General features: G+C 43.5%; 1 protein-coding gene across 2 annotated transcripts in view; it reads right to left on the minus strand.

Annotated features, from left to right (window-relative positions):
• KHDRBS1 (KH RNA binding domain containing, signal transduction associated 1) overlaps positions 1-11,806 on the minus strand; it is a 34,258-nt gene extending 22,452 nt beyond the window's left edge. The window contains exon 1 of one of the 2 annotated variants that reach the window (XM_063311912.1): positions 11,284-11,806. In XM_063311912.1, coding sequence (XP_063167982.1) covers positions 11,284-11,623 — 340 coding nt within the window. In that variant the 5' untranslated portion in view covers positions 11,624-11,806. The remainder of the gene's footprint in view (positions 1-11,283) is intronic. The other variant, XM_063311910.1, reaches the window with a different exon arrangement.
• Positions 11,807-25,834: the final 14,028 nt, after the last annotated feature.

The raw sequence follows: 25,834 nt of genomic DNA on the forward strand, positions 1-25,834 counted from the left end.
CCATTAAAATTTTTGAGGTACAGACAAGGAACAAGGAAAACCCTAATTAAAAACTAAAACAGAGAAGCTGATCTGCTAACTTTACTTCTTTCTCTTTCTTGTAACCTTGGACAGTCCTTCTTCAGATGTTCAGGCGTTTGAATGTTATATTCATTTTCATAGGACTTGAAGCATGGTGAATTTTTTTTTTCAGAAAAAAGAATAAAAAGTACCTGTCTGTTTGGGATCAGGTATCATTAATTCGCTGATGATCTCCAGTTGTACATCTTGACCCCAGGCCAACCAAGTAATGCAGTCAAAGTCCTGATCCAGTGCCTGGAAGCTGTGCAGAACTGGATGGAGAGGGACAGACTGAAACTCAATCCTGACAAGACCAAGTAGCTTTGCTTGTCTGATCCCTCTGGTTATACGGATGCTCCATCTTTAATTTTTAATGGGGTTGCACTTCCCCATGCGAACTGGTGTGCAATCTGGGGGTCTTCTTGGACTCACAGCTCCTGCTCAATGAGCCAATGGTAGCTGTGGCCCAGAAGGTCTTTGCACAGCTCCATTTGTTGCACCAGTTGTGCCCTTTCCTGGATTCAGAGGCCTTCAGACAGTCACTCATGCCCTAGTCACCTCATGGCTCAACTCTTTCAATGCGCTTTACATGGGGCTGCCCTTGAAGACCATTTGGAAACTTCAACTGGTCCAGAATACAGCAGCATCAGAAGTGAGGGGTGTGCCTTGGTATACACACATGATACCCTTCTTCATGAGCTGTACTGATTGCCAGTTTGCTTCTGGGTGTGATTCAAGGTGCTGGTTATGACCTACAAAGCCCTATATTTATTTATTTATTTATCAAATTTTTTAACACTGCCCATCTCCCCCCACAAGGAGGGACTCTGGTGGTTTACAAGAAAAGTTTAAAATTCAATGTCCATATAAGACAATGAATATAAATATATAAATATAAATATGACAATAAAATATAATATGTAAGAAAATCCGGATGGCTGAGGTTGTATCTCAGTCCGTGAGCGTAAAAGGTCCTTCTAGGGTGCTAGCCATCCCCACGAATGACTGTTCCCTGTCCCGCTCCATGCCTGATGACAGAACCAGGTTTTTAGCTCCTTACGAAAGTTCAGGAGCGAGGGGGCCCATCTTACCTCTGGGGGAAGGATGTTCCAAAGAGCGGGAGCTACTGCAGAGAAGGCTCACTTCCGAGACCCCGCCAGATGGAACTCTTTTATGGACGGGGTCCAAAACATGCCCTCTCTGCATGACCGGGTGGGACAGGCCGATGTGATGGGGATGAGATGGTCCCTCAGGTAGCCTGGCCCCGTGCCATGTAGGGCTTTAAAGGTGATAACCAACACCTTGAATCGCACCTATATGGCATAGGGCCTGGTTACTTGAGGGACTCTGTCTCCGCAACTTTTCGCCTGTCCCGTCAGGTAAGCTAGAATGGGCACAGTCTAGGTCCTGTCTATTAAGCAATGTCATCTTGTGGGACCTGGGAAGCATGACTAATGGCTGCTATCCTGCGGAATGACAACCCTCTGGAGATTCATACTGTTCTCATTCTTCTAACTTTTAACAAACTGCTTAGGACCTGGTTGCTTTCCCAAGCTCTGAGCTGGGATAAGGGTTGAACTCCTTTGGTTGGTTGTTAACTGCTTGGCTTTTGGAAATGTGGTTTCCAATTAGCTGTCCTCTTTCTCATCTTGATAGATTTTGCTTTCTTTTAATTTTTTATTGGTAAGCTGCCCAGAGTTGTTATGCAGTCAGGCGGCCTCGAAATAATAAACACATTGTTTAAAAAAATCACAAGGCATTAAACTTTGTTAAACCATCCATGCACAGAAATTATCCTGAGTAGAATAACTAAATCACAGTATTTTGAAAGGAAATTACCCATTTATGTGGTAAAACAAAGGTTACTTTAAAAGGCAACAGTCTTGCTATAGTGGTGTGAATTCAGAATTTCCAGAATGAACTGGGCCAATTAAAGTTCCTGATAACAGATATTCTTAGTCTCTGAAAACAGCGCGGGAACAACAAAGCTTGTAGGCTTCAACTACCGTCTTTCTCACTCAAAGTGACAAACTGGCCACAATCGAAAGCAAGTCCATTGTGCTGTTCCTGAACAAACGTGCTTCAAAAAATTCAAAGCAAACACAAGAGGAAACTTTCAGAAGGATGCAGGTAAGCACAGACGTTTTCCAAGTGCTTTTACTTTTTTAGTTCAGAAGTCTACCTCTTGCTGCTAAAAAGCTAATCAAGGTGTAGTTGTCTGGAAAAGACATTCTAGGGTGGCACTACTGGCTCTGCCAGGAATGAACAGGAGATGCCTAGGCAAAGTCGTGGAATGGACATGTGAAATGGAACATTTTCTGGAGGCTTCAGGCAAGCTTGAGAGTTCAAAGGTGTATGATGTTTGGTTCTCAGGTGATTGCTGTCCCAATGACTGAGATACAGGGGAGGGGAGAGGCAGCTAGAAAAGCTGTGGAGAAAGGAGGCAGGCAGTGAGATGAAGATGCTAAGTGAAATAATACTTGTTTGCCTAGGAAATTTTTCCAATTCAAAATTTTCTAAAAAACCTACATCTCTGCAGGTAGGGAAGTCAGATACAACACAACAGAATAACCAGACTCACTCATTGTAGGTGGCAGGTGCTTCGAATATACCACCTTCTGGGAGATTTCTGCAAGATTATTCAGGACTGCACTTACTGTCAGAGCACCCCCATTCTAGTACTAGAAAGCTATGATCGATTACAACTACTCAGTATGTACCCAGTAAAAACTACTTATATGACATAGACGTCCACAGTGTCTGTTCCCTGCCCCACCCCAGTCCTGCTGTGTTGTCTTACTGTGGTGGTGGAATGTTCCCAGAAGGGATGTGTGAAGGATGCTGGGGAATGAATATATATATATGTGTGTGTGCATGTGTGTGTGTGTGAAAAATATACACACACACTGTATATATACTATATATACTCCCAGCAGGGTCACCCACAGCATGAAGGTCACCCCAGTTGCCCAGCTAAAGCAAGGAGACATCTAGGCAGCAGTAACAAAGGAAGATGCTGAAGGGAGATGAACCTTTTGGTGACAACAGCAAAGGGACCATTTCATGACACATAACACATAAACGATAAACCCTGTATTTTATCAAAAAACACAGATAGACAAGGTGAAGTGACTGATGATAGAGTGCCAGATGATGGGCCCCTCAGGTTGGATGGTGTTCATCCTGAGGAAGAACTGAGGATCTTTCAGAATACTAATGGTGTTTATGATGTGGCTAGATTCAAGCCTTTGGGACAACTAGTTGCTGAGGCTGCCATGCAGGAAAAGAACATCTGAAGCTGCAAAGACAGAATTAAAGTGGGAACATGGAATGGAAGGGCAGACGTGAGAAAGCTCATCACAGTAGAAGACAAAGTGACTCAACTACACATTGATATCTTGCATCAGCAACATGAAATAGACTGAAACTGGACATTTTCAGCCAGAAGACCCTCCTGTTTACCACTCAGGATGTGATATAAAAACAAAACAAAACAAAAAAGGAATGGGATTGCTTTTATAGTCAGGAAAGATATAACAAACACATTACTTGGGTACAAAGCAGTCATCATATGAATTAGACTTTGCAGACAACACTCTAATATGATGGGTATCCAAACTTATGCTCCAACCACCAGTGCAGAAAAAGGAACTGGTGACTTTTATGGTCGAGTTCAATCTGAAATTGACAGGGACGTGCAAGCCAGATGTCCATGCTAGTGTTGGAAACAATAAGGAAGGAAGCATAGTTGGATTGCATGGCCACCAATCCAATTATTTTATTGCTAACATGTTATTTAAACAACACAAAAACCACCTATACACATGGACATCATAAGAGTGCACAGAAATCAAATTGACTATATTGTTGATATAAAGAGATGGAAACTCAGACGTGATCTGGGGGTGATTGTAGAACAGATCACAAAACTGTTCCAAGTCAAGTTAGACAAACAAAGCCAACCAGTTTCCACAATATAATCTTGTGCAGATCACCCCCGTTTTCAAGAAGAACATCAGGAATTGTTTTGAAGTCCTGAACTTCATTGGTGGGGAACCAGAGAAGCCATGGAATGAAATCAAAGAAGGTGTGGAGGACGAATATGAAAAGAGGCTGCTAAAGACGCAGAACAGATGAAATAAACAGCAGGGACATTAGAACAGATACTGCAGTAGAAAGCACCAAGAAGAGAAGAGAAGTTAAGGCCAAGGCAGACAAAAAAATATTAGGAAGAAATCCAATGAGGAATTTCATAGAAAAGACAAGAAGCAGTATTTCAACAACGTCCAGACAGACATCAAAGACAGACACAGAAAGGAGAAACAAGTAAAGTCTTCCAAAAAATCTCCAAATTCACAAGGAGGTTTCAACCTTGAATTGGTATGCTAAAGGATGCCAATGAACAGACAATAACTTATTCAAAGAATATCAAAGATGGAAGGAGTACGCTGAAATTTATATAGTTTATAAGTCAACATTCAAAAATCTTAGAAGATATTCCCTGTTTACAAGAAACTGTAATACTAGAACTCCTGAGAATACTGTGGACAGTCAGGAAAGCAAACAAACGGATCATTGAACAAATCAATCCAGAGTTCTCATTCCAGGGATAAATGACTCAATTGTGCTACTTTGGATACATTACGTGAAGACCCAGCTCCCTAGAGAAGGCTCTAACGCTGGGACCAGCAGTAAGGTGGATGAACTCAGTTGCAGGGGTGATGGGTGTTCTATTGGAAGTCCTGAAAGACCACCTTAGGGACAGATTGTCATGGAAAAAAACTATCCATGTGGCTGCTAAGAGTTCACAGTGACGTGATGGCACAAAATCAATCAATCTAGTACTAGAATATGGTTAGATCAGTAACCTTGTCATTAGCAAGTCAGAAGGCCATAGGAATTGATGGAATACATACAGAAATGTGGCGAACAATAGAAGAAGGATCAGTAAAAGTTCTAACCAAACTATGCTGGGAAAACTGGAGAATGACGCAGTAGCCAATAGACTAGGAAAAGTCATACCCATTTCAAAGAAAGGAGACTTAACAGAATGTGCAAACTATCACACAATAGTCTTAATTTTGCATGCTAGCAGAATAATGCTCAGGTTCTTCCAAAGCAGATTAGAACCCTACATGGAAAGGGAAATGACCAATGTTCAAGCTGGTTTAAGAAAAGGGCAAGGAACAAGATACATTATTGTTGATGCCTGCTGAACAATGGATAAAATTAAAGCATAGCAAAAAGTCATTATGCTGAAAATGCAAATAATCTGCAAGCTCTAATAATAAATGTCAAGGACTACAGTGAAAAAAATTAGGACTAAGATTATATGTAAAGAAACCCAAACTAATGGCAACAGTTACAGCAAGCAGCCTTAAAACTGACAATGAAAATATTGAAGTGGTGGATAGTATCTGCCTTGATTGACAACAGTAAAGGAAACAGCATCAAAAAATTTTCCAGACTAGCCTTTGGTAGGATTGCAATGAAGGCCTCGGAAAAGATATTCAGATGCCATGATGTACGTATACCTAAAAGGATCAGAATTGGGAAAGCAGCAGTTTGAATCAGCAGTTTACAACTTATACTCATGAGCTTGAGAGATGAAAAGCACATTAAGTGCAGATTGAAGAAATGCCCAAATATTAAGGAAAATATTGCACTGTCACGTTTTGCCAAGGACAAAAAACCCTAATCCAATCTTCAATTTATTACTAAAAACTCTATGTTTAAAATCAAGTTGTTTTTTTTTAAAAAAAGCAAAATATTCTATTCATTGAAAGTGTAAAGCATTCAATATTAAATTCCAAGTCCTACTCACTCACCCTAGAATTTGTTAATTAGGACAGAACACCATTTTCTGTGCATAAATTAGCAAGTTCACGATCCAGATATACGGCTCAGTCATGTACAGCATTCCTATAGCCGCTAGAAAAGAAACTTCTAGATACCAGTGCCAATGAAAGAAATAAAAGTTACTTGCTAGGTTAAGCAACTACTAACAGACAACCACAAATCATTTTAAGGAAATATCATGGGATTACGTACATAGAAAAGAAAAAAGAAGAGAGTATTCATCTAGCATTAGTGTGAAGCAAAGTGGCTTTGTGTGCACATGCACGTGGAGACAGTCGGAAGCAGCTTCTGAAGCAGCCATGAGTCTTGCAAACAATGAAAAAGCTGAAATGATTTGCACCGCAAAGGACCTCTTTTAAATGCTTTGCACAGTCCTAGTAAATATGTCTGACGTGTCATTAAGATTTTTAATTTGGATTTTGTTTTATAATAATATTTTATTATTTATTATATGCTATTGTGCTTTGAAAGCCTGATAGTTTGGCTTGCAAAACTCCTTGATCCAAAACATTAAAAAATAAATTATACATTAACCTGACCCTTTGACATGAGACAGTTTATGAAAGTATTCGTATTGATTTCAGATGTTTGGTATGAAGACCCAGAATGTTCAGTTGCTTAGAGAGCTTGAACTGAAGTCCAGAGTTCGTAAGGGAAGCTGTCAATTTATCTATCATTGTAATTTTATTCAGGGAAAATAAAAATTTTATTCAGGGAAAATAAAAATATAGACAGGCCTGGGTCTATATTTATCGATTTATATACTGAATCATATACTTTCCAAACACATACCCATCACTCAAGGTGGCTTAAACCACATCACAATAAAGCAACAATACTTAAAAAAAGCATATGAGATGAAAAATGTTGCGCAGATAGAAATTAGACACAAACCAAATTTATTCAGTTAGGCAGAGGCCTGCCAGAATAAAGTCCTCACCATCCAGTGAAAAAGAGGAAGAGAGGGTCAGGCTAGGCCCCAGAGAACCTCAGAATCTGCACGTGGTAATCAAAAATATGCTTTCTCATGGCCCATTCACCCATGCTCCAGGAAGATTATGTAGAAAGACTTTTCAGCCAGCAGATTTTGAGCAGCAGACCAGCTGATATACAAGCAGTTGAAAGACACAAACCAACCCAGAACTACCCGGAGATAAGGAATCTGAAAGAAGGATCTATGGAAGTGGAATCCAAAAGAAATGAAGGGGGAAAAAACAGAGAGGAAGATCACATTGTAGAAATAAGACATCAGGAATTTTAGTTGGATCAAAAACAGCTCACAGATCATACGTTAAATTCAAACGTGTATTTGGCTCTTGGCTCGGTGATATCCTCACAAATGTATTGAGAATTTATAAGAATTCAATTTTAATTTGCATAGCTATAAAATATCCAATACATATAATGCTGAGTCTGAAACTTTATTTTTCAGCCAAGTGCTTCCTTTTGGCTCCTTTGCACAGCTTTATTCTTTTCTGGATTTAATGGGAGTTGGAAAGGGTGAGGAGGAGGAATTCCTTTCAATGCTAAAAGCTTTAGATGAACTTTGCTACCTTGAGCAAACAAAACAGTTACTTGCTTCTGATCAGTTCAAGAATAAAAAGCTTGTGGTACACATTACTGCATTCTGAGGCCTAATCAGATTAAAAGGTAGAGCAACTTCTACAAAAGTCAACAAGAGAGCCCATAGTCAAAGTCGGGGTTCCCTCAAGGATGAAGTAATTTAGTATTGCTTGTCCTGAGCAACCGAATGTTGATGTTTCTACATTGAGAAGGCTTTCTGGTTTCAGAAAAATAAAGACTTATTTCCAAATCTTCAGGAATAAGCAAGACTACCAGATTTTCCACCATTCTTCCCTCCAATCTCAACCCAGCTAGAAAAGGGAAAACCTTCTGTGTTCAACCATCAGCAATTCTTTAATAGGGACTGTGTTGATCTAATGGGGCTATTTTTAACCCTAAAGGCTACGAAGCGGGGGGGGGGGGGGAGCCTCCTTCAAGCAGAGGTAGATGCTGCCAGCAATAGAAAAGCTGTCTTTCTCCTGTCCCAGTTTCCCCATGAAAAAAACATCTCATAGCAACTAGGCTTTTTAAAAACCCTCCAATCATATTAACAGAAGTTGCTTTAAAGACAAGTTGCTGTACAGGGTTGGAAAATTTTGGGAACTATTTGTCAGAGAGAACAGTGCCCGGGCACCTCTATGTGTGAAAGGGTGTGAGAAAAGAAACAGACTGGTGTTTGCAAACTTATCCTCTGGAAGATAAAGCAAGTGCATACAGTATATCTATATGGCAGCATGCCTGGAAATGGGGGACAAGGGCACCCACCCTCTCTGGCAGGATCCCACCCGGTGCTGGCATCCACTTCCTGACATCCACGTTCACCACCAATTCAGCCCAATGGCTAAATAAGCCGCCCTACCTTGATATGCAACTTACATGCTGTATGTAGAGATACACTTGGGCAGAAAGCATTCAAAAATAGTCCAAAAGCAAGGGACACAAGGAAATAGAGTTGGAAAAGCTTGCTTACTGTAGCTGAATAAACAAGTTATAGCTGAATAAACAGTTATAAAACAAAATGAAGTAAAACTATACATGGGTCCTTGAGCCAGCAATGCTATGTATTATGGGCTGGAATGGAATTTAACTGGCAAGTGATAGTGTCAAGGGCAACGAGCCTTAAAGAGGGCACGAGACCCTGAGAAGGGAATTAATTTTGACATCATTATATTCTGTCCTCTAGCAACTCAAAGAGATAACAGGGGACAACAGGCAGCTGGTGGAGAAGGGATGACGACTGTCAAGTTAATTTTAGAAGCCAACAATATAGGGTAAATAAAATGATTAATAAATGAACTATGAACCTAGAGCTGCCTTCTCTGAACACACACACACACCAGGTTACATCTTTTCCCATCCCTAGTCCCCTTAGTCTGAAAGGGCCAAGATACTGAGGCATGACATCCAGCACATCTGAAGGGGCTCTGCTGGAGCTGGCAAAGGAGGACAGTCAGATTCTTTGTAGAAGGGTCAGAACATGGATGACTCTTCTATAGCTTGTTTTACATCAGCGTTTCAGCAGACAGAATTTAGTGTTGTGGGGGGTCCGATTGCCTCCATAGACACCGCACTAAGAAAACCTATGCTCATGTATAAGAATATAAAACAAAACTGGAAATGAATAAACAGCACTATCTTCCAGCAAAATTAAACCACAGATCTTCCAACTGGTTTGGAGAAGGAAATTAATTTGCTTTAAATACACGGCCTCTGATATAGAGTTTCAGTTGGTCCTCAGAGCAAGGACACTTCCACCTTATTGAGAGAAAAAAACAAGCCAGTAACAAACCCTAGCCTTTTGTTCTACATTCTGACTAGTTATTTCCAGCCAGTTGGATTCACTTGATGTAAGAGGATCCTGAAAGCACAGCAGCTGCACTGTTGTGATTAGATCCTATTAAATGGGGAAGGGGGTGCTAGTGAGACAAAGACTGCCATTCCACTCTGTTTGGTTCCAGGGGAACCATGAAACAAGGATTAATGCAGATATGCATAGCAATGACATAGAGACAGATTACAAAGCTGTCTGTCTGCGGGAGAAGAGGATACACTGGAAAATCTGCTTTAGAATCTCTAAAACATAAAAGAATTCTTAGTTCTGTCTCTTTAAATCAATGTCTGACCACAAATTAGCATCAGCTTTTCTACACCAACTGTTAGTGTAACTATTATAATTCCTCGGAACAGATAAAACCATTGTCATTACAAATTTTGCTGGAGAGAAAACGGGTTAAAAACACCTCCCCTAGAAAAAAAGGTGCCACGGCACTGCTCGGAAAGAAATTAAATGCTTGGAAAGCACAAAGGAAACCAGGAAGGGAAAGGCCCCATAGCCTGGATCACGTTTCCAGCTGAAAGAGTGGAGCTCAACAAGGAAGTACTTTCACAGATCAAACTAAGATTTTAACATTCTCCAGAAAGGAGTCATCCCCTTCTTCTAAGGGAAGAAGACAGCTAGGAAGTGCAACCATCTACACTACACAATCTAAGGAACAAAATATATTCTTCATCGACATCTACCCATTTGCTGTTATGTAGAAAACTGCCTAAGTAACTCTCAATCTCACTGCTGTACAAGCCTATTTTGGCGGTGTTTTTTTTTTTTAAGCAAAGCAGTTTGGGAGAGGTTAAAATGCAGTGTCTCTGGCAGCGGAAGCCAACAGAAAGATTTACCAGAGAAATAGTCTATTGCCACAAAAGGTGTCTCGAAGCACCTTAAGCTTACTCAATTCATTATGGCATAATCTTTCACCACAATGAATGCATTTGTCTTCTAAGTGCAAAAAATATACTCATCAAAATCTTCTGTGTTATTACTATAGGCACAGAAGTGTTGAATTTGTCATTTGTTTATCTTTGTACACTATTTGGTAAATCAACCTTTTGATCCTAGGCCTTGGTTAAATCTGTTTGTATTCTAGTCCACAAAAGCTTACTGTATGTTGTAATATGGAGAGATTTGCTCAAATATACCTTGTTATATTTCAAGGTTGGATGCCTGATAATTTGATGGATAACAAACAAGTGCAGTTTGTGTACGCAAACATGAGAGGTCACAAATACATGAGTCTAAGCTTATATGTCCCTCATTGAATGCAGCATTGTGAGTCATTCAAACAGATCAAAATCAGAACATTTTTGTCATCTGAAATACTTATTTTCATAAGAATCTCAGGTACCAGCCGTCAAGCAAATAAAAATCAGGCAACCCAGAACTAACTTAACCCAAGTTTGTTAGGAACTTAGAGTTGGACTGCTGTTCCTAACTCCGAATGAATCTTCCGTGTTAAACCTACATTTACCGGGAAGATTTCAATACATGTAAAAGAATTATATTGCTGAGCACTTCACAGCTATAGCTACACCACCATTTGTATTGGCATTGCTGGGTTAAGGAGGCAATCTGGGGTATCGTCAACTCGGTGCATTACCTGTCATACTTCCAAGACAGCCCACAGGCTAAATCTTTTTGAAACGGAACCTTGGAAAGCCCTAAGGAGTGCGTGACAAGGGCCAGGCGGCGGGTTCTGCTCTGTGACCGGACAAACTGACCAGTTTCACGGCTAAGCCCCTGCCCTCCGCACCAGCCACAGGCACAGCTTCTTCCGCTCCCGCCCCGGGGCTCTGAGCCTAGAATCCGCCCTCCCGATCACGGAGCGAGGGGGAGGCAGCGGGGGCTCCCCGCCGCGCCCGGGGACCGTGGGCGCCGGCAGCCGCGCCCGAGGGAGCGGCACGGCGCCTTCCCACGTGCGAGCCGGGGTAGCCCGCCCCGCGAGCCCGCCCGGCGCCGCCTGGCCTCACCTGCTTGCAGCAGCTGCATGGCGTGGGTGAAGGAGGGGTCCAGGCTGTCCTTCTCGGCCATCAGCTCGGGCAGGTACTTGTTCTCGGGCTCGGCCTTGGCCGCGGAGCCGGTGCCGGGCATCAGCGGAGTGGGCGCGACGCTGGGCGCCGGCGGGGCCGAGCCGGTGGCCGAGGGCGGCAGGAGCGGCGGCGGCTGGGCCCCGCGCGCGCCCCCGCCGCCGCGCGCCGGCCTCCGCGGGGAAGCCGCCGCCTGAGGCGACTGGAGGCGGGCCGCGGCGGCGGGGCCCGGAGGCCGGCCCAGTCGGGCGGCGGCGGCGGCGAGGTCCTCGCGGCGCTGCATCCGCGGCCGAAGGAGCGGCAAAGGCGCGCGAGGGAACAGGGTTGCCACGCCGACGGAGCGCCGGGGCCACCGGGGCGGGAAGCGGAAGGAGGGGGTACGCGGCGACCGCGCTCGCGCTTCCGGCCTTTCTTTCCGCCGCGCGCCAAGAGCGACCGCCGCCAACCGCTCCTCGAGTCAACGCCCGACCGCGCCTGCGCAGGACTCGCCGAGGCTCCCTCCGCGCAGGCGCACCGCAGGGCCGCTTCGTCGAAACGCAAGGCCGCCGGAGCCGCGGCGCAGGCGCCGTCTTAGCTGGACGGCGCCGCCCCTTTTTCCCCGCGCGCAAGCGCGCCAGGGCCAGGCGAGATCTCTTTGTCGTAAGTGGAGCACGTGGTGCTGTCGAGCAGCCGCTCCCGCTCCCGCCTGTCTGGGAATTGCGCTCTCGCGTCAGCTGGGCGGGTCGCTGCGGACGGCTGACGCCTGCGCGGTTGGGACTGCAAGTCTTTGTTCTTGTTGCATTGAAAACCCCCAGTAACAGCTTGACCTTTGAAACAGGGTAAATGTTTCTTGGGATAAATGTTTCTTGAGATCAGAGCGTTCTCTTGGAGATGCAGTCCAGTCTTTAAGCCAAATTTATTTCAGTCTGCTTCGTTGGTTATTTTCGGCCACATAAAAACCGTTCATTTAATATGCAACAGGATTAATAAGCAGGCACCAGTTCATTGTAATGTCATTGTCGAGCTCTGCTCCAGCGACTTCATAGATACTTCCCTGCAAGGTGGTTTGGTAGCAGTCCATAACGGTTTATCATTGCCATCTAGCCCGATGTTTCTCAGCCTGGGCAACTTGGCACGCTGGCTGGGGAATTCTGGGAGCTGAAGTCCACACATCTTCCAGTTGCCAAGGTTGAGAAACCCTGATCTAGTCCATTGCCCTACAGTCTTCGTAACTAGGTCCAGCTTGCTTGTTTGTTTGTTTTATTCAATTTCTGTAGCTGCCCATCTCAACAAGTGACTCTGGGCAGCTTATTTGAGATCTGCTGAGGTGGGGGAGATGTTCCATCAGCTGGGTATAAAGTCTTCCTCAAAATAGGACTTGGGCAATGACATTTCATTTATATATTTATGAAATTTATAGGCTGTCCCAATCTGTTAAGACTCTAGGCAGCTTACAAAACACAACAATCGTAAATACAGAGCATAGAAACACCATGGAAGAAACCATCAGAAAATAATCGAGAAAATCATCAATCATTTCAAAAATAAGGGGTCCATCAGCTACAGAGCCAAGACTCAAGGGCCCCTTTCAAAAGGGCTTGGGTGGGAGCAGTACAAATCCTGGGGATGGGGGGTGCGGGAATGTTTCAGCGGGCAGGTGTTGTTTAAGTGTCACAAGTTTTTGTAGCCTGTCTGAATCAGAAGAATCTGGGTTGGTTAAAACAGAATGAAAATACAAGCAACATGAAGAACAAGGGAAAGACTATGATAAAATGGGCTAAGAACTTTGGACACAATACAACAGTAATTGGGACCAGAGTTTCCATCGCTAAGCAATGCAGTTGTTAGGCGAAACATCACGTGACCGCATCGCTTTGCGACAGCAATCCCAGCACTCCCTGTTGCTGTCTTTAATTGAATCCCACCAGTTGGGGACTTTTAATGGTCCTCTTAAGATGTTTTTCCTGGATGTGCACATATGGCCTGGGCAGGCGAGGCAGTGTATGGAAGTGGCTTGCCACTAACCTTTTTCTAGAATGTTCTTAAGCTTTCCAGTCTGGCCTCCAGCTGGGGATTTCCTTGAGGTTTTGCATCCAACCTGCTAAGTGTGTATCTTTCCAGAACCCCTCCTCCTCGGTCAGTTCTACAGCAGACAGAGCGACTTCCTCCCACTCTGATGCACAGACCCAGTTTGAGGGTCCTTGTGCGTGATTGTGTATATTTTTAAATAATTCTGATATTGTTGTTCATTTTGTTTGTATTATACACGGGTTTATGTGTTTGGTTTAAGGTGCTGTTTTTAGACCATGAAATGAATTTGATGGTCAGCCGCTGCCCACAGCCTTTGGAAATTGGCGGCATGTAAATAAAGTAGATAAATACCTCAGTAAGACTCAGACCTCATTTAGGGGGTGTGAGACTAGGCTGAAGCTGACACAACCAAAGATGAAGCAAGCAACTTAAGCAGGAGAGGACAAAGCCAGGAATAATCTTGTCTAAAAGATCCCTTTGAGGAGGTAGATAAGAAGGAAGCAAGTTCTTTAAGGAAACAAAGGAAAAATGTCACCTGAACCAGACAAAGGAAGCTGGGCCTGAGCACATGGAAACCCCACCCCAATCCCATCAACACCTCCCCGAGGGGTAAATTAACAAGGCCAGAGTAGCTGCCAGTCTTGGGAATCAACAAAGCAAGGGCTTTGGGGGATAAAAGGGGTCCCAAAGCCCACCCACTGCTGGAGTCGTCTTTGGATCCAGACTTGCAGGTCCCTCTGGCTAGTGCCTGGCAGCCTAGTTCGGAAGGAAGGACGTGGGTAAGTGTGGATGAGCTTAAGTGTGGATGAGCGTGTGAGAAAGAGCAATGTCCCTTGCAACCAGTAAAGTTTTGCTGTTACTCTAAATTCACTGGGTCTCCCTGTATTCCAAAGAGCCTGTTGTGCCTCAGTGTTCGGCTGGAAGTGATTTGTGTGTGTCCCTAATTATAAGCCGAACCTCGGGAGCAGTTTGCTTGTGTGTGTAACGGGGGACCGTAAGTCCTCCAGCATTCAAAGGACCTCTTCCCGCACAGGGATGGGCCAACCGCTTTGCTGTCAGAGATGAAGAACAAGATGGCAATTCCACATTGAGGCCACCCTCAATGGACAAATTCTTTAGTATTGTAGACGTGCACATATCGAAGGGGTGGGGCTGGCCTTGGTGATGCTGTTATCTGCCATCTTGCCTTTTTTGACCCCCCCAACAGCAAGCTGTGTAGTGCGACCGTTCTCTCTTCCGATACCTTCCGATCCTAGCCCCCTAATGTCTAAACAACTGTCCCACCCTGCCCTACCATTGCAACCTTCAGTAGTCTTGACCGGCGCAGAACGGGTGTTGCCAGATCCTTTATTGTCCAGTCTTAGTTTTGGTTAGAGTGGGAAAGCAGTTTTCTGCTGCTCTCTGCTGGTGAAAACTGAACTGGTGTTGGTGAGTCATGCCTTCCACAACTCGGATGATGGTGTTCATCTGGCACAGCAGACCAGAAGCTCCCTCCCTGGCCTTGAATCTGGTGTGTTCTCTGACCTTGGGCTGTGTGGTTAGCTTAGGGTGCATAGTGTCATGTGAATGCAGAAAACGGGGGTGATTAATCCGAAGTCGGTTAAGCAGGTTGCTCAAACTTTGCCACAGGAAGACAATCTTCCTTTGCCTTCTCCTTTTTCGCCACGCTGTAGCCTAGTCTCCTACTGAGTGGGAAGCTGTCAGTCTTCTGGCTACCACCCTCTGCACTGTACATGTGCGCTGCGCAGAAGACTAAGCGCTTTGAACACAGTGACCCAAACTGACTTTGGGTTGGAGGACATCCTGCTTGGTGGAATGGCTCTAGTGGACCGGAAGATCTGTGTCGGTGTTTCTCACCCTCAGCAACTTTAAGATGTGTGGACTTCAATTCCCAGAATTCCCCAGCCAGCTCAGTGTTTCTCACCCTCAGCAACTTTAAGATGTGTGGACTTCAATTCCCAGAATTCCCCAGCCAGCTCAGTGTTTCTGACCCTCAGCAACTTTAAGATGTGTGGACTTCAGTTCCCAGAATTCCCCAGCCAGCTCAGTGTTTCTCACCCTCAGCAACTTTAAGATGTGTGGACTTCAACTCCCAGAATTCCCCAGCCAGCAATGCTGCTGATCTATTTACATAATCAAGCGGCCGCAAACCACACTTTTAATTTTTTCAAGGTTGCATCACTCCAGGCTGTGGTGGGAAATTAAAGTGAAAGCCGCATGTTTCAAGCAGTCTCAGACTTTGCGCCAAACAATGGATGAGGTCCATTATTTGCTGAATCAGTCTGGAGAATGTTCACGGATTTCCCTCGAAAGGGGAATTTGCTGCTACTGCTAAAAAGGTTTCCTGGTGTACAAGTGTGTTTTTAGCTGGAAAAATCCCGTTAGCAATTTAGTTGACATTCAACTTTTACAGACACTCTTCATCCACATTTGTCTCTTCTAAAAGGAGATACGTTTATGGAGAATTAATGTGTCAGTCACAGGTTACACACCATTATCCAATTTCCTCCCACCCACCCCTAAATTTTACCCCCGTTTGGCTCAATTCCAGCCAAGCCATGAATAAAATGGTATTAAAGGATTACCTTTCTGAGTATGCACTAAAGTTGTTGCACCATCCTCAGCCTCCCCGTTTGCATGCCTAAGGGCTGGATTTTAGCAAGCCAACGGTAGACACAGCAGAAGGACATTTATTGGGTTCCTGGTGCTCTCTGACCATCATTTCCTTCTTGCAGACTTTTCATTACCATCCTAGGTAACATCACTGATGCTCTAATGTGGAGGAAGTGAGGTTTGTTGACTGTTACTTATGGCAGCTTGTTGTACCTACTGTTATTAATTATGCCTTTATTTTTTGATTCCTAGAACACAGAAGCCTATTTCATGATCTATAGTGTTCAAGTTCCTGGTGGAATTGATGCCATAGGAAGCCCCCTTTGTAACCACATGTGTTTAGCTATGGTTCATTTACCCATAATTTGAGTGATATAGCACAGTTGGTTGGATTTATACAATATGTTCAGTTGTAAACCGTGGTTTACAAATCACAGCAGCTGGGTTCATCATGCTAAGTCAGGGTTTCTCAACCAGGGTTCCGTGGCACCCTAGGGTTCCGCGAGAGGTCACTAGGGGTTCCCTGGGAGATCACAATTTATTTAAAAAATTATTTCAAATTTGGGCAACTTCATGTTAAAGAGGTAAGTTCCTTCCTTTATTTTTAGGTTAAGAACTCTGTTAGTGCATATATATGGGCCTACCCATGAAACGAATATAATAATTTTGCAACTTCTGGCCTCTATTTGAGCCTGAATGTGCAGGGGCTCCCTGAGGCCTGAAAAATATTTCAAGGGTTCCTCCAGGGTCCAAAAGATGAGAAAGGCTCTGCTAAGTCAAGAGTAAACTGAACTGTTTGTTTTAGTTGAGAAACACTGATGTGGATCTTCTGGCCTAAAGGGAGGGGGTCTGCTAGAGCCATTTCACCAAGCAGGATGTCCTCCAACCCAAAGCTGTGAAAATTATATTGACCTCCAGGAGGCAGGCCCTCCGTGACCAGTTTCATCCTTACTGGGAATCATCAGGTGTATGTAGCCAGATGTTGTTCTATGGGATTCAAACTCTCTGCTGAGAATTGAACTCACAGGCTTTAGATGACTATATACCGCACGTTATCTTGGGAGTTATCCAGGTCCTGGTGCTCAGTAGTACTGCAGGATTAACTATATAGAATATATCATAATGATATACACAGTCCACCTTCCCTTCAGCTCTGACAGAGAGAGAGATATAGAGGTTATGTTATGTCATGCCTGCATATATGAGACTTTACATTATTGTATATTACTACTCACCCTCCAGGGTGGAGTGTGGGTATGGGGGGCATGACATAATGTAACCTCTGTCTATTTCTGTCTCTGAGAGCATAAGGGAAGGGAGAAGGTATATCCCATTCTGATAAAGTCTATGAGAATTATTAGATTTTTGTTGTTGTTTATTCGTTTAGTCGCTTCCGACTCTTCGTGACTTCATGGACCAGCCCACGCCAGAGCTTCCTGTCGGTCGTCAACACCCCCAGCTCCCCCAGGGACGAGTCCGTCACCTCTAGAATATCATCCATCCACCTTGCCCTTGGTTGGCCCCTCTTCCTTTTGCCTTCCACTCTTCCCTAGCACCAGCATCTTCTCCAGGGTGTCCTGTCTTCTTATTATGTGGCCAAAGTATTTCAGTTTTGCCTTTAATATCATTCCCTCAAGTGAGCAGTCTGGCTTTATTTCCTGGAGGATGGACTGGTTTGATCTTCTTGCAGTCCAAGGCACTCTCAGAATTTTCCTCCAACACCACCGTTCAAAAGCATCGATCTTCCTTCACTCAGCCTTCCTTATGGTCCAGCTCTCGCAGCCATATGTTACTACGGGGAACACCATTGCTTTAACTATGCGGGCCTTTGTTGTCAGTGTGATGTCTCTGCTCTTAACTATTTTATCGAGATTTGTCATTGCTCTTCTCCCAAGGATTAAGCGTCTTCTGATTTCCTGACTGCAGTCAGCATCTGCAGTAATCTTTGCACCTAGGAATACAAAGTCTTTCACTGCTTCTACATTTTCTCCCTCTATTTGCCAGTTATCAATCAAGCTGGTTGCCATAATCTTGGTTTTTTTGAGGTTTAGCTGCAAGCCAGCTTTTGCACTTTCTTCTTTCACCTTCATCATAAGGCTCCTCAGTTCCTCTTCACTTTCAGCCATCAAAGTGGTATCATCTGCATATCTGAGATTGTTAATGTTTCTTCCAGAGATTTTAACTCCAGCCTTGGATTCCTCAAGACCAGCTTGTCGCATGATGTGTTCTGCATACAAGTTGAATAGGTAGGGTGAGAGTATACAGCCCTGCCGTACTCCTTTCCCAATCTTAAACCAGTCCGTTGTTCCGTGGTCTGTTCTTACTGTTGCTACTTGGTCGTTATACAGATTCTTCAGGAGGCGTACAAGATGACTTGGTATCCCCATACCACTAAGAACTTGCCACAATTTGTTATGGTCCACACAGTCAAAGGCTTTAGAATAGTCAATAAAACAGAAATAGATGTTTTTCTGAAACTCCCTGGCTTTTTCCATTATCCAGCGGATATTGGCAATTTGGTCTCTAGTTCCTCTGCCTTTTCTAAACCCAGCCTGTACATCTGGCAATTCTCGCTCCATGAACTGCTGAAGTCTACCTTGCAGGATCTTGAGCATTACCTTACTGGCATGTGAAATGAGTGCCACTGTTCGATAGTTTGAACATTCTTTAGTGTTTCCCTTTTTTGGTATGGGGATATAAGTTGATTTTTTCCAATCTGATGGCCATTCTTGTGTTTTCCAAATTTGCTGGCATATAGCATGCATTACCTTGACAGCATCATCTTGCAAGATTTTGAACAGTTCAGCTGGGATGCCGTCTTCTCCTGCTGCCTTGTTATTAGCAATGCTTCTTAAGGCCCACTCAACCTCACTCTTCAGGATGTCTGGCTCTAGCTCACTGACCACACCATCAAAGCTATCCCCGATATTGTTATCCTTCCTATACAGGTCTTGTGTATATTCTTGCCACCTTTTCTTGATCTCTTCTTCTTCTGTTAGGTCCTTGCCATCTTTGTTTTTGATCATACCCATTTTTGCCTGGAATTTACCTCCAATGTTTCTAATTTTCTGGAAGAGGTCTCTTGTCCTTCCTATTCTATTGTCTTCTTCCACTTCCGCGCATTGCTTGTTTAAAAATAATTCCTTATCTCTTCTGGCTAACCTCTGGAATTTTGCATTTAATTGGGCATATCTCCCCCTATCGCTGTTGCCTTTTGCTTTCCTTCTTTCTTGGGCTACTTCTAGTGTCTCAGCAGACAGCCATTTTGCCTTCTTGGTTTTCTCTTTCTTTGGGATGTATTTTGTTGCCGCCTCCTGAACAATGCTGCCAACTTCTGTCCAGAGTTCTTCCGGGACCCTATCTACTAAGTCCAGTCCCTTAAATCTATTCTTCACCTCCACTGCATATTCCTGAGGAATATTCGTGAGCTCATATCTAGCTGATCTGTGGGTCTTCCCTAATCTCTTTAGTCTGATCCTAAATTGTGCAAGAAGAAGTTCATGGTCTGAACTACAGTCAGCTCCAGGCCTAGTTTTTACCGACTGTACAGATGTCCGCCACCTTTGGCTGCAAAGGATGTAATCAATCTGATTTCGGTGTTGTCCATCTGGTGAAGTCCATGTATAAAGCCGTCTCTTAGGTTGTTGGAAGAGAGTGTTTGTTATGCAGTGTGAATTGTCTTGGCAAAATTCTATCAGCCTATGTCCTGCTTCGTTTTGTTCTCCCAGGCCATACTTACCTGTAATTCGAGGTGTCATTTGACTGCCCACCTTAGCATTCCAGTCTCCTGTGATGAAAATAACATCTCTTTTAGGCGTGTTGTCCAGTAGGTGCTGCAGATCCTCATAGAACTGCTCTACTTCAGCTTCTTCAGCATTTGTGGTTGGGGCGTATATTTGGATCACTGTGATGTTAGATGGCTTGCCCTGAATTCGAATTGAGATCATTCTGTCGTTTTTGGGGTTGTATCCAAGCACTGCTTTAGCCACTTTACTATTAATTATGAAGGCTACTCCATTTCTTCTGTGGTCCTCTTGTCCACAGTAGTAGATCTGGTGGTCATTTGATGTGAAGTGGCCCATTCCAGTCCATTTCAGTTCACTGACGCCCAGAATGTCTATCTTTAATCTTGACATCTCACCAATAACTACATCCAATTTGCCCTGGCTCATAGATCTTACATTCCAGGTTCCAATGGTGTGTTGATCCTTAGAACATCGGATTCGCCGTTCACCACCAGCACCGTCGGCCGCTAACCGTCCTTTCGGCTTTGAGCTAGCTGCGTCATCACGACTGGGGCTAGTTGAGCTCATCCTCTGTTCCTCCCCAGTAGCATTTTGACCATCTTCCGACCTGGGGGTCTCATCTTCCGATGGTATACCGACATATCTCTGGTTGTACTGATCCATTTAGTTTTCACGGCAAGAATACTGGGGTGGGTTGCCATTACCTTCCCCAGGGATCGCATTTAGTCTGACCTCTCTGTCATGACCTTCCCGTCTTGGGTGGCCCTTCACGGTTTAGCTCATGGCATCATTGAGGTGCTCAAGCTGCAGCACCACGACAAGGTAACGATCCTTTGCGGAGATTAGATTTTTATCCCACCTTTATTTATTTCACACACACACACACACACACACACACAAACTGTATCACAGTGTTGTTTTTCAACCTTGGCAGCTTTAAGATGAGTGGACTTCAACTCCCAGAATTCCCCAGCCAGCCATGGATAGATACAATACAATGAATAACTTTATTGATTAGTCAATTGACCATATCAAAACCATAGATCACACACAAAGATGTTGGTTGCTTTGCGAAGAACCGGACTTACATATGATAATTATTTTCCAGGCTGGTGATGGAATCGGCGGTTACACGAACTATGAAGAGGTGGCGTTGGCCAAGCCTCCTTTTCACAAGCTCAGTGCATCGCAAGAGCACAAAAAACCCCAGAAAGATTTGCTGCCAGGGTAGAAATAGGCTTCCTTTGAAAGTAAATCAATTGCTGGTATTCTTGAGCTCTAACTTAATCCATTCTTTCTAATAAGCCTCATTAATCAGAACCTTTAGGCTGAGTTTGGAGATTAATGGTTTCTGGCTGGGATTTGGAAGAGGACAATTCAACAAAACCCAATTGGCAGGCGTTATTTATCTACTTATTGATTCCATGTACATAACTTCAAAACCATAAACTTTTTGGCCATTTATATTGATAAAAAAAGACATTGAAACAGAAGCCAGCACAATTTCAGAATAGCAGAAGTGAAAATACAATGCTAGTCATAACACTCCAATTGCTGTAACATGGGGTCAGGAGGTTTTATGAGCCTGTCTTGAGTGGTTGAGCTGCCCCTGGTGCAAGATCTTTTATTATATCGTATTATGTTTCATTTTTATAATTCTGACTGGCATTTCTTATTTTTGAATCGTAAATACTACCTTGAGTTGCATGTCGACTGGGCAGTTATATAAATTGAATCCATCAGCCCACAGCACTTCCCTAGTGCTGGCAACCTCAGTTTTCATAGGCCTTGCTGAAGAGCTCTGTCTTGGGGCCCTTCCGAAAAGATGACGGAGTTGATGCCAGTTTGACCTTTGGTGGAAGACTGCGCTATAAAGTGCAAGCTCCAAAAGAGAAGCACCACTTCTGGGGCCCTTGTGATGCCCCCTCTAAGCCAGGTCTTCTTCCTCTTCCTTTCTAAAAATAAGTTTTTTTAGTGAAACATTTTAACAACAATAATAAGAGGCAATACAAACTAGACTCAGAAAGGGAAAGAAAAATAAAGAAAGAACAGAAAGTGCAAGAGAAAAGAAAAAAAAGGAAAGAGGAAAAATAAGAAAAAGAGAAGAAATATTTAAAGAAGTGACTTTTGATCTTCATCAAAACAAGTACAAACAAACTTAGTGATTTTTCGCCCCCCCCCCCATAAGGTTACATGCAAGTATCTCTCTTTCCCATAACCCATCCCTTATCCATACGCATATAAATCAGTAACATTTCAGTCCTGGTGTCCATAAGGGTTCCCTCAATTTAATAGAAATATTATCTTTTTTTAACCTTGGTCAAACCAACCAACTTTGTACTCCTTCCTTTTGCTTCTAGCAATCTTGGTCTTTAATTCATTCAGACGTTGTTGTAGGATTTGATCTCTCTTCATTTCTTCTTTTTCCCATCTCAAAAGCTTCTTCAAGGCTTTAGCAAACTTCTTTTGTAAATCCAGTAGGCAGTCATTATCCTCTTGGCTTGTCATCTGTAATGTCCACTTTAACTGTCATCTCTGTTTCATAATCCACATTTTTTAAAATTTTCCAGTATTTCAACAATTTCTTTATATTCTAATATTTCTGCATTGGATGAGGTTTGTTTCAGCTCTTTATCATGTAGATCTTCCAAGGTATTCTTTCACATCTGTCATTTCTTCTTTAACATCTTTTTGGACATAATCTATCCACAGAAGCAGACACCATTGCTGACATTATAGCTGCTAGTTTCTGTCCCCATTCATCAAATATCTCCTGGAGTATTTCTAATGTCATGCCATTTTCTGTCATTTTGTCCCAAAGACAAAAGGCAAGCCTGCCTCTCTTCTTTTTCCTTTTATGCCTGGAATCTTTAGTCCCCTCTAGTGTCCAATTTTTAAAATCATAGTCTCAAATTTTTGTAATGACTTAAGATAGACTAAACATACAGTAGTTCCCACAAATGTGCTGTTTATTTACTGTATATGATTATTTCCAAAATCTTACAGCAAAAGTCCTAATATTCCAAATTCGTTTGGCCCCTTAATTTGTAATTTTCTTATTTAGCCTTTTGCAGTTTATTTCAGTTTATTTAAATTCTTAAGCTTATAGTTAATTTTTCTTTTATTCTGGAATGAGGGTAAACTCACCAGGTGGCTTTGCAAACTTGTTGTTTTGAAGATCTCTAATAGCCTTAAGATAGTTTAATAGGTAATTTCCAAAAGTGATTAGAAAGTGAGATTAGCAAACCCAGTGTCCTTTAAAAGGCTCCACTGTGGGTAAGATCATGAGGGCTTCCCTTTGTCTCCCAGTGCTTAAACCCATGGGAAACCATTGTCCTGTGGTCTCCTCATGAGGAGCAGCCATCTGGAGCACAAGTGGGTAACCTCCATCCTCTCCTTAGCCAGAGAGTTTCTGTGGGACTGGTCTACTCACCGGTTCTTTGGTTGTGGCCACAATATCATCTCCGCTCATTCAGAGATATGCTAGCTCACCATTCCTCACCAGAAGTCGTAAACCAAGTATTCTCAGCATGGCCAACTAGGCCAAGGAAACTCAAATGGGTTGGATCCATCTGGAAGAGGTAGCCCTGCAAGTACTTGGGAGCCAGGCCATGCTATTACTTAAATGTCCACTGCTATGGGTGAAATGCGGGCTTCTGGAGGACACCTGTTCACCCTGGTGCTCTGATTTTAGAAGCAACTGGCCAATGACTTTTCAAACAGATGTGGAAGCTGACTAGTCTTGAGTCTCATTCAGCACTGGTCTTCTTTTGCTTATTATTCTGCTGTTTTTATCTGTGCTTTTTACATAGGACTTCAGAGTATGTGTTGACTTAAGTTGATGTTGGCGCTGCCCAGCTCCAAAGCAACTTTATATATAGTGGAACATGGTTCTTGCTCTCACCCAAAGTTTAGCTTTATAACCCCTGAGATTACAAGTAGCTGAACATGGTTCTGGGTCAATTTGTGGAGAACTTCCTCAGATGAAACCGTAAAGCATGAAGGAGGGCAGGTCCTGCTGAAGCAGCAACAGCAGCATGGTTTCTGCCAACAAACAGTCGATCATAGTAACTTTCATCATCCTTCGAGTGCCACTAAGCGTGTGGGCTGGGGAGGTTTGGTAGATAATGCTGTAGCCGGACTTCGAAAAGGCTTTTGGAAATTCCCTTCTCCAAAGTTTCATGAGAATAATTAGCATAGACTGCGTTCACAACATGCAGAAAAATGCACGTTTGTGGCTCAGCGCGTTGTTCTTACACACTATTCGTATCTCCTCCTCTTCCTGTCTTCTATACCACTCAAAGCAGTTTACGAGAGAGTAACAAGAACAGTCTTAAATAAAGCCAGCCCGATGACTCTAGCAATGCTTGAAAACAATAGAGCATGAAAATGTTAATTTGTGTTGTGTCGGTACAGCTAACCTAGCTAGCTTATGATTCAGTGTGTCATGCAAATCCAGGCAGGTGCTTTACTTCAGTAAGTAGCTTTACAGTAAGTAGCTGCAGCGAATGGACACGCGAGCCCCACGCTCACATTTGCTCTTGTGGTTTGGCTGCCAGCCAGGATCTCATGCCAGCTGGCAGAACTCAGGATTGTCTCAATATATATCCTCTCAGACTTCCTCAGTACTGTACGTATCTGGACATGAGACAGCCGCACACCCTGGGCCATGTACAGAGAGAGAATACCCAACCGCCTCCCTTTCCGCTAGAGAGAAAAAGAGCTTGTCGTTTTGAAACCCTTGGAGACACGGGGGGCTGAGGCTGAAACGGGAAACGGGCGCCTTCCATCTCCCCAGCAGAATCCTCAGAGATCTTGTGGGGAGTCCAGAAAGAACTGAGACAGAGGGAAATCTGTTTCAGGAGAAATGACTATCTTTGAAAGCATAAGTTGAAAAAACCCTTTAAGCAGAACAATTGCATAAGGGTCCTTATCTTCTCTGCATTCAATCTATTGCCATCGGTGATTATTCTTTCTGGCACTGGTTTTCTGTTCATGCTTGGTGAATTCTGTGTTTTTATGCCACTTGGAATTTCTTTTCAGCAGAGCTCCCCTAAGTTTGGGGAAAGCAGTCATCTGTCATGTTCACTGATTCAATGTAGTTTATACATCGTAACGTTTCCCATGCCATGGCGCTGACACGCGTTTCTGTTTGGGAGGGAGCTGCTGTGAGACCTTGTGCCAAGCTCTGTATGTGAAATCAGGAGAATGGGATGTGTTTGGGTTCTGTGCTCTGTTCAAGGCCTTTTCCCGCAGACCATCAGAAGCCATTAGGAGCACCTGGGATTGTGAACGTGGGAAGATTCTACGGGGGGAGGGATTTCATTTGCACCGAGGGTTTTTAGTTTGCATTTGGCGCACTTTCATCATTCTCAGCTTTCTCTGTGATCCTGCTTACTGTTCTTTAATAAATCAGATATCTTTGTGATCCTGCTCATGAGTCTGATGGTGTTTTAGAATAGGCAACCATTACATCATCGCGGATCCACCCAGAGCCTTGTATTGTACTTTATAGATTTTTAACTCATGATCTGTGATTTTGAACAGTTCTTTTTTTCTCCTTTGCTCTTGAATGTTTTATATGGGTCTACTTAGAGCTGGCAGGACATGTTTACATTTCCCCTTTCTCTCTTTTTTAAAAAGCTTGATTCTATTGATGCTTCACAAAATTAAGGACAAAGGAGGAGGGGCTGATTTATTTATTTATTTATTTAGAGAGCCAGTTTGGTGTAGTGGTTAAAGGCACCAGGCTAGAAACCAGGAGACTGTGAATTCTAGTCCTGCCTGAGGCACAAAGCCAGCTGGGTGACCCTGGGCCAGTCACTCTTTCTCGGCCCTAGGAAGGAGGCAACGGCAAACCACTTCTGAAATACCTTGCCGAGAGAACTGTAAGGACTTGTCCAGGATGACTGACTTGAAGGCATAAATATATAAAGGCCCATAAGGTCACCGCTTTCAGCACATGAAACACAGCTAGCAGCAATGTAACACAAGAGCAGTAACACAAATAAAATAATAACTAACGCAATACCAAGCTGCTGAGATCTGACTCAGAATCCCTAAAACATGCAAACATTCTTGCAAACCAGTCGTATACCCAACACCGTGATGCCAGGAGGTAGTAC

Source organism: Candoia aspera, chromosome 10 (assembly GCF_035149785.1).
Source record: "Candoia aspera isolate rCanAsp1 chromosome 10, rCanAsp1.hap2, whole genome shotgun sequence".
In the NCBI taxonomy this organism is placed as follows: domain Eukaryota; kingdom Metazoa; phylum Chordata; class Lepidosauria; order Squamata; family Boidae; genus Candoia; species Candoia aspera.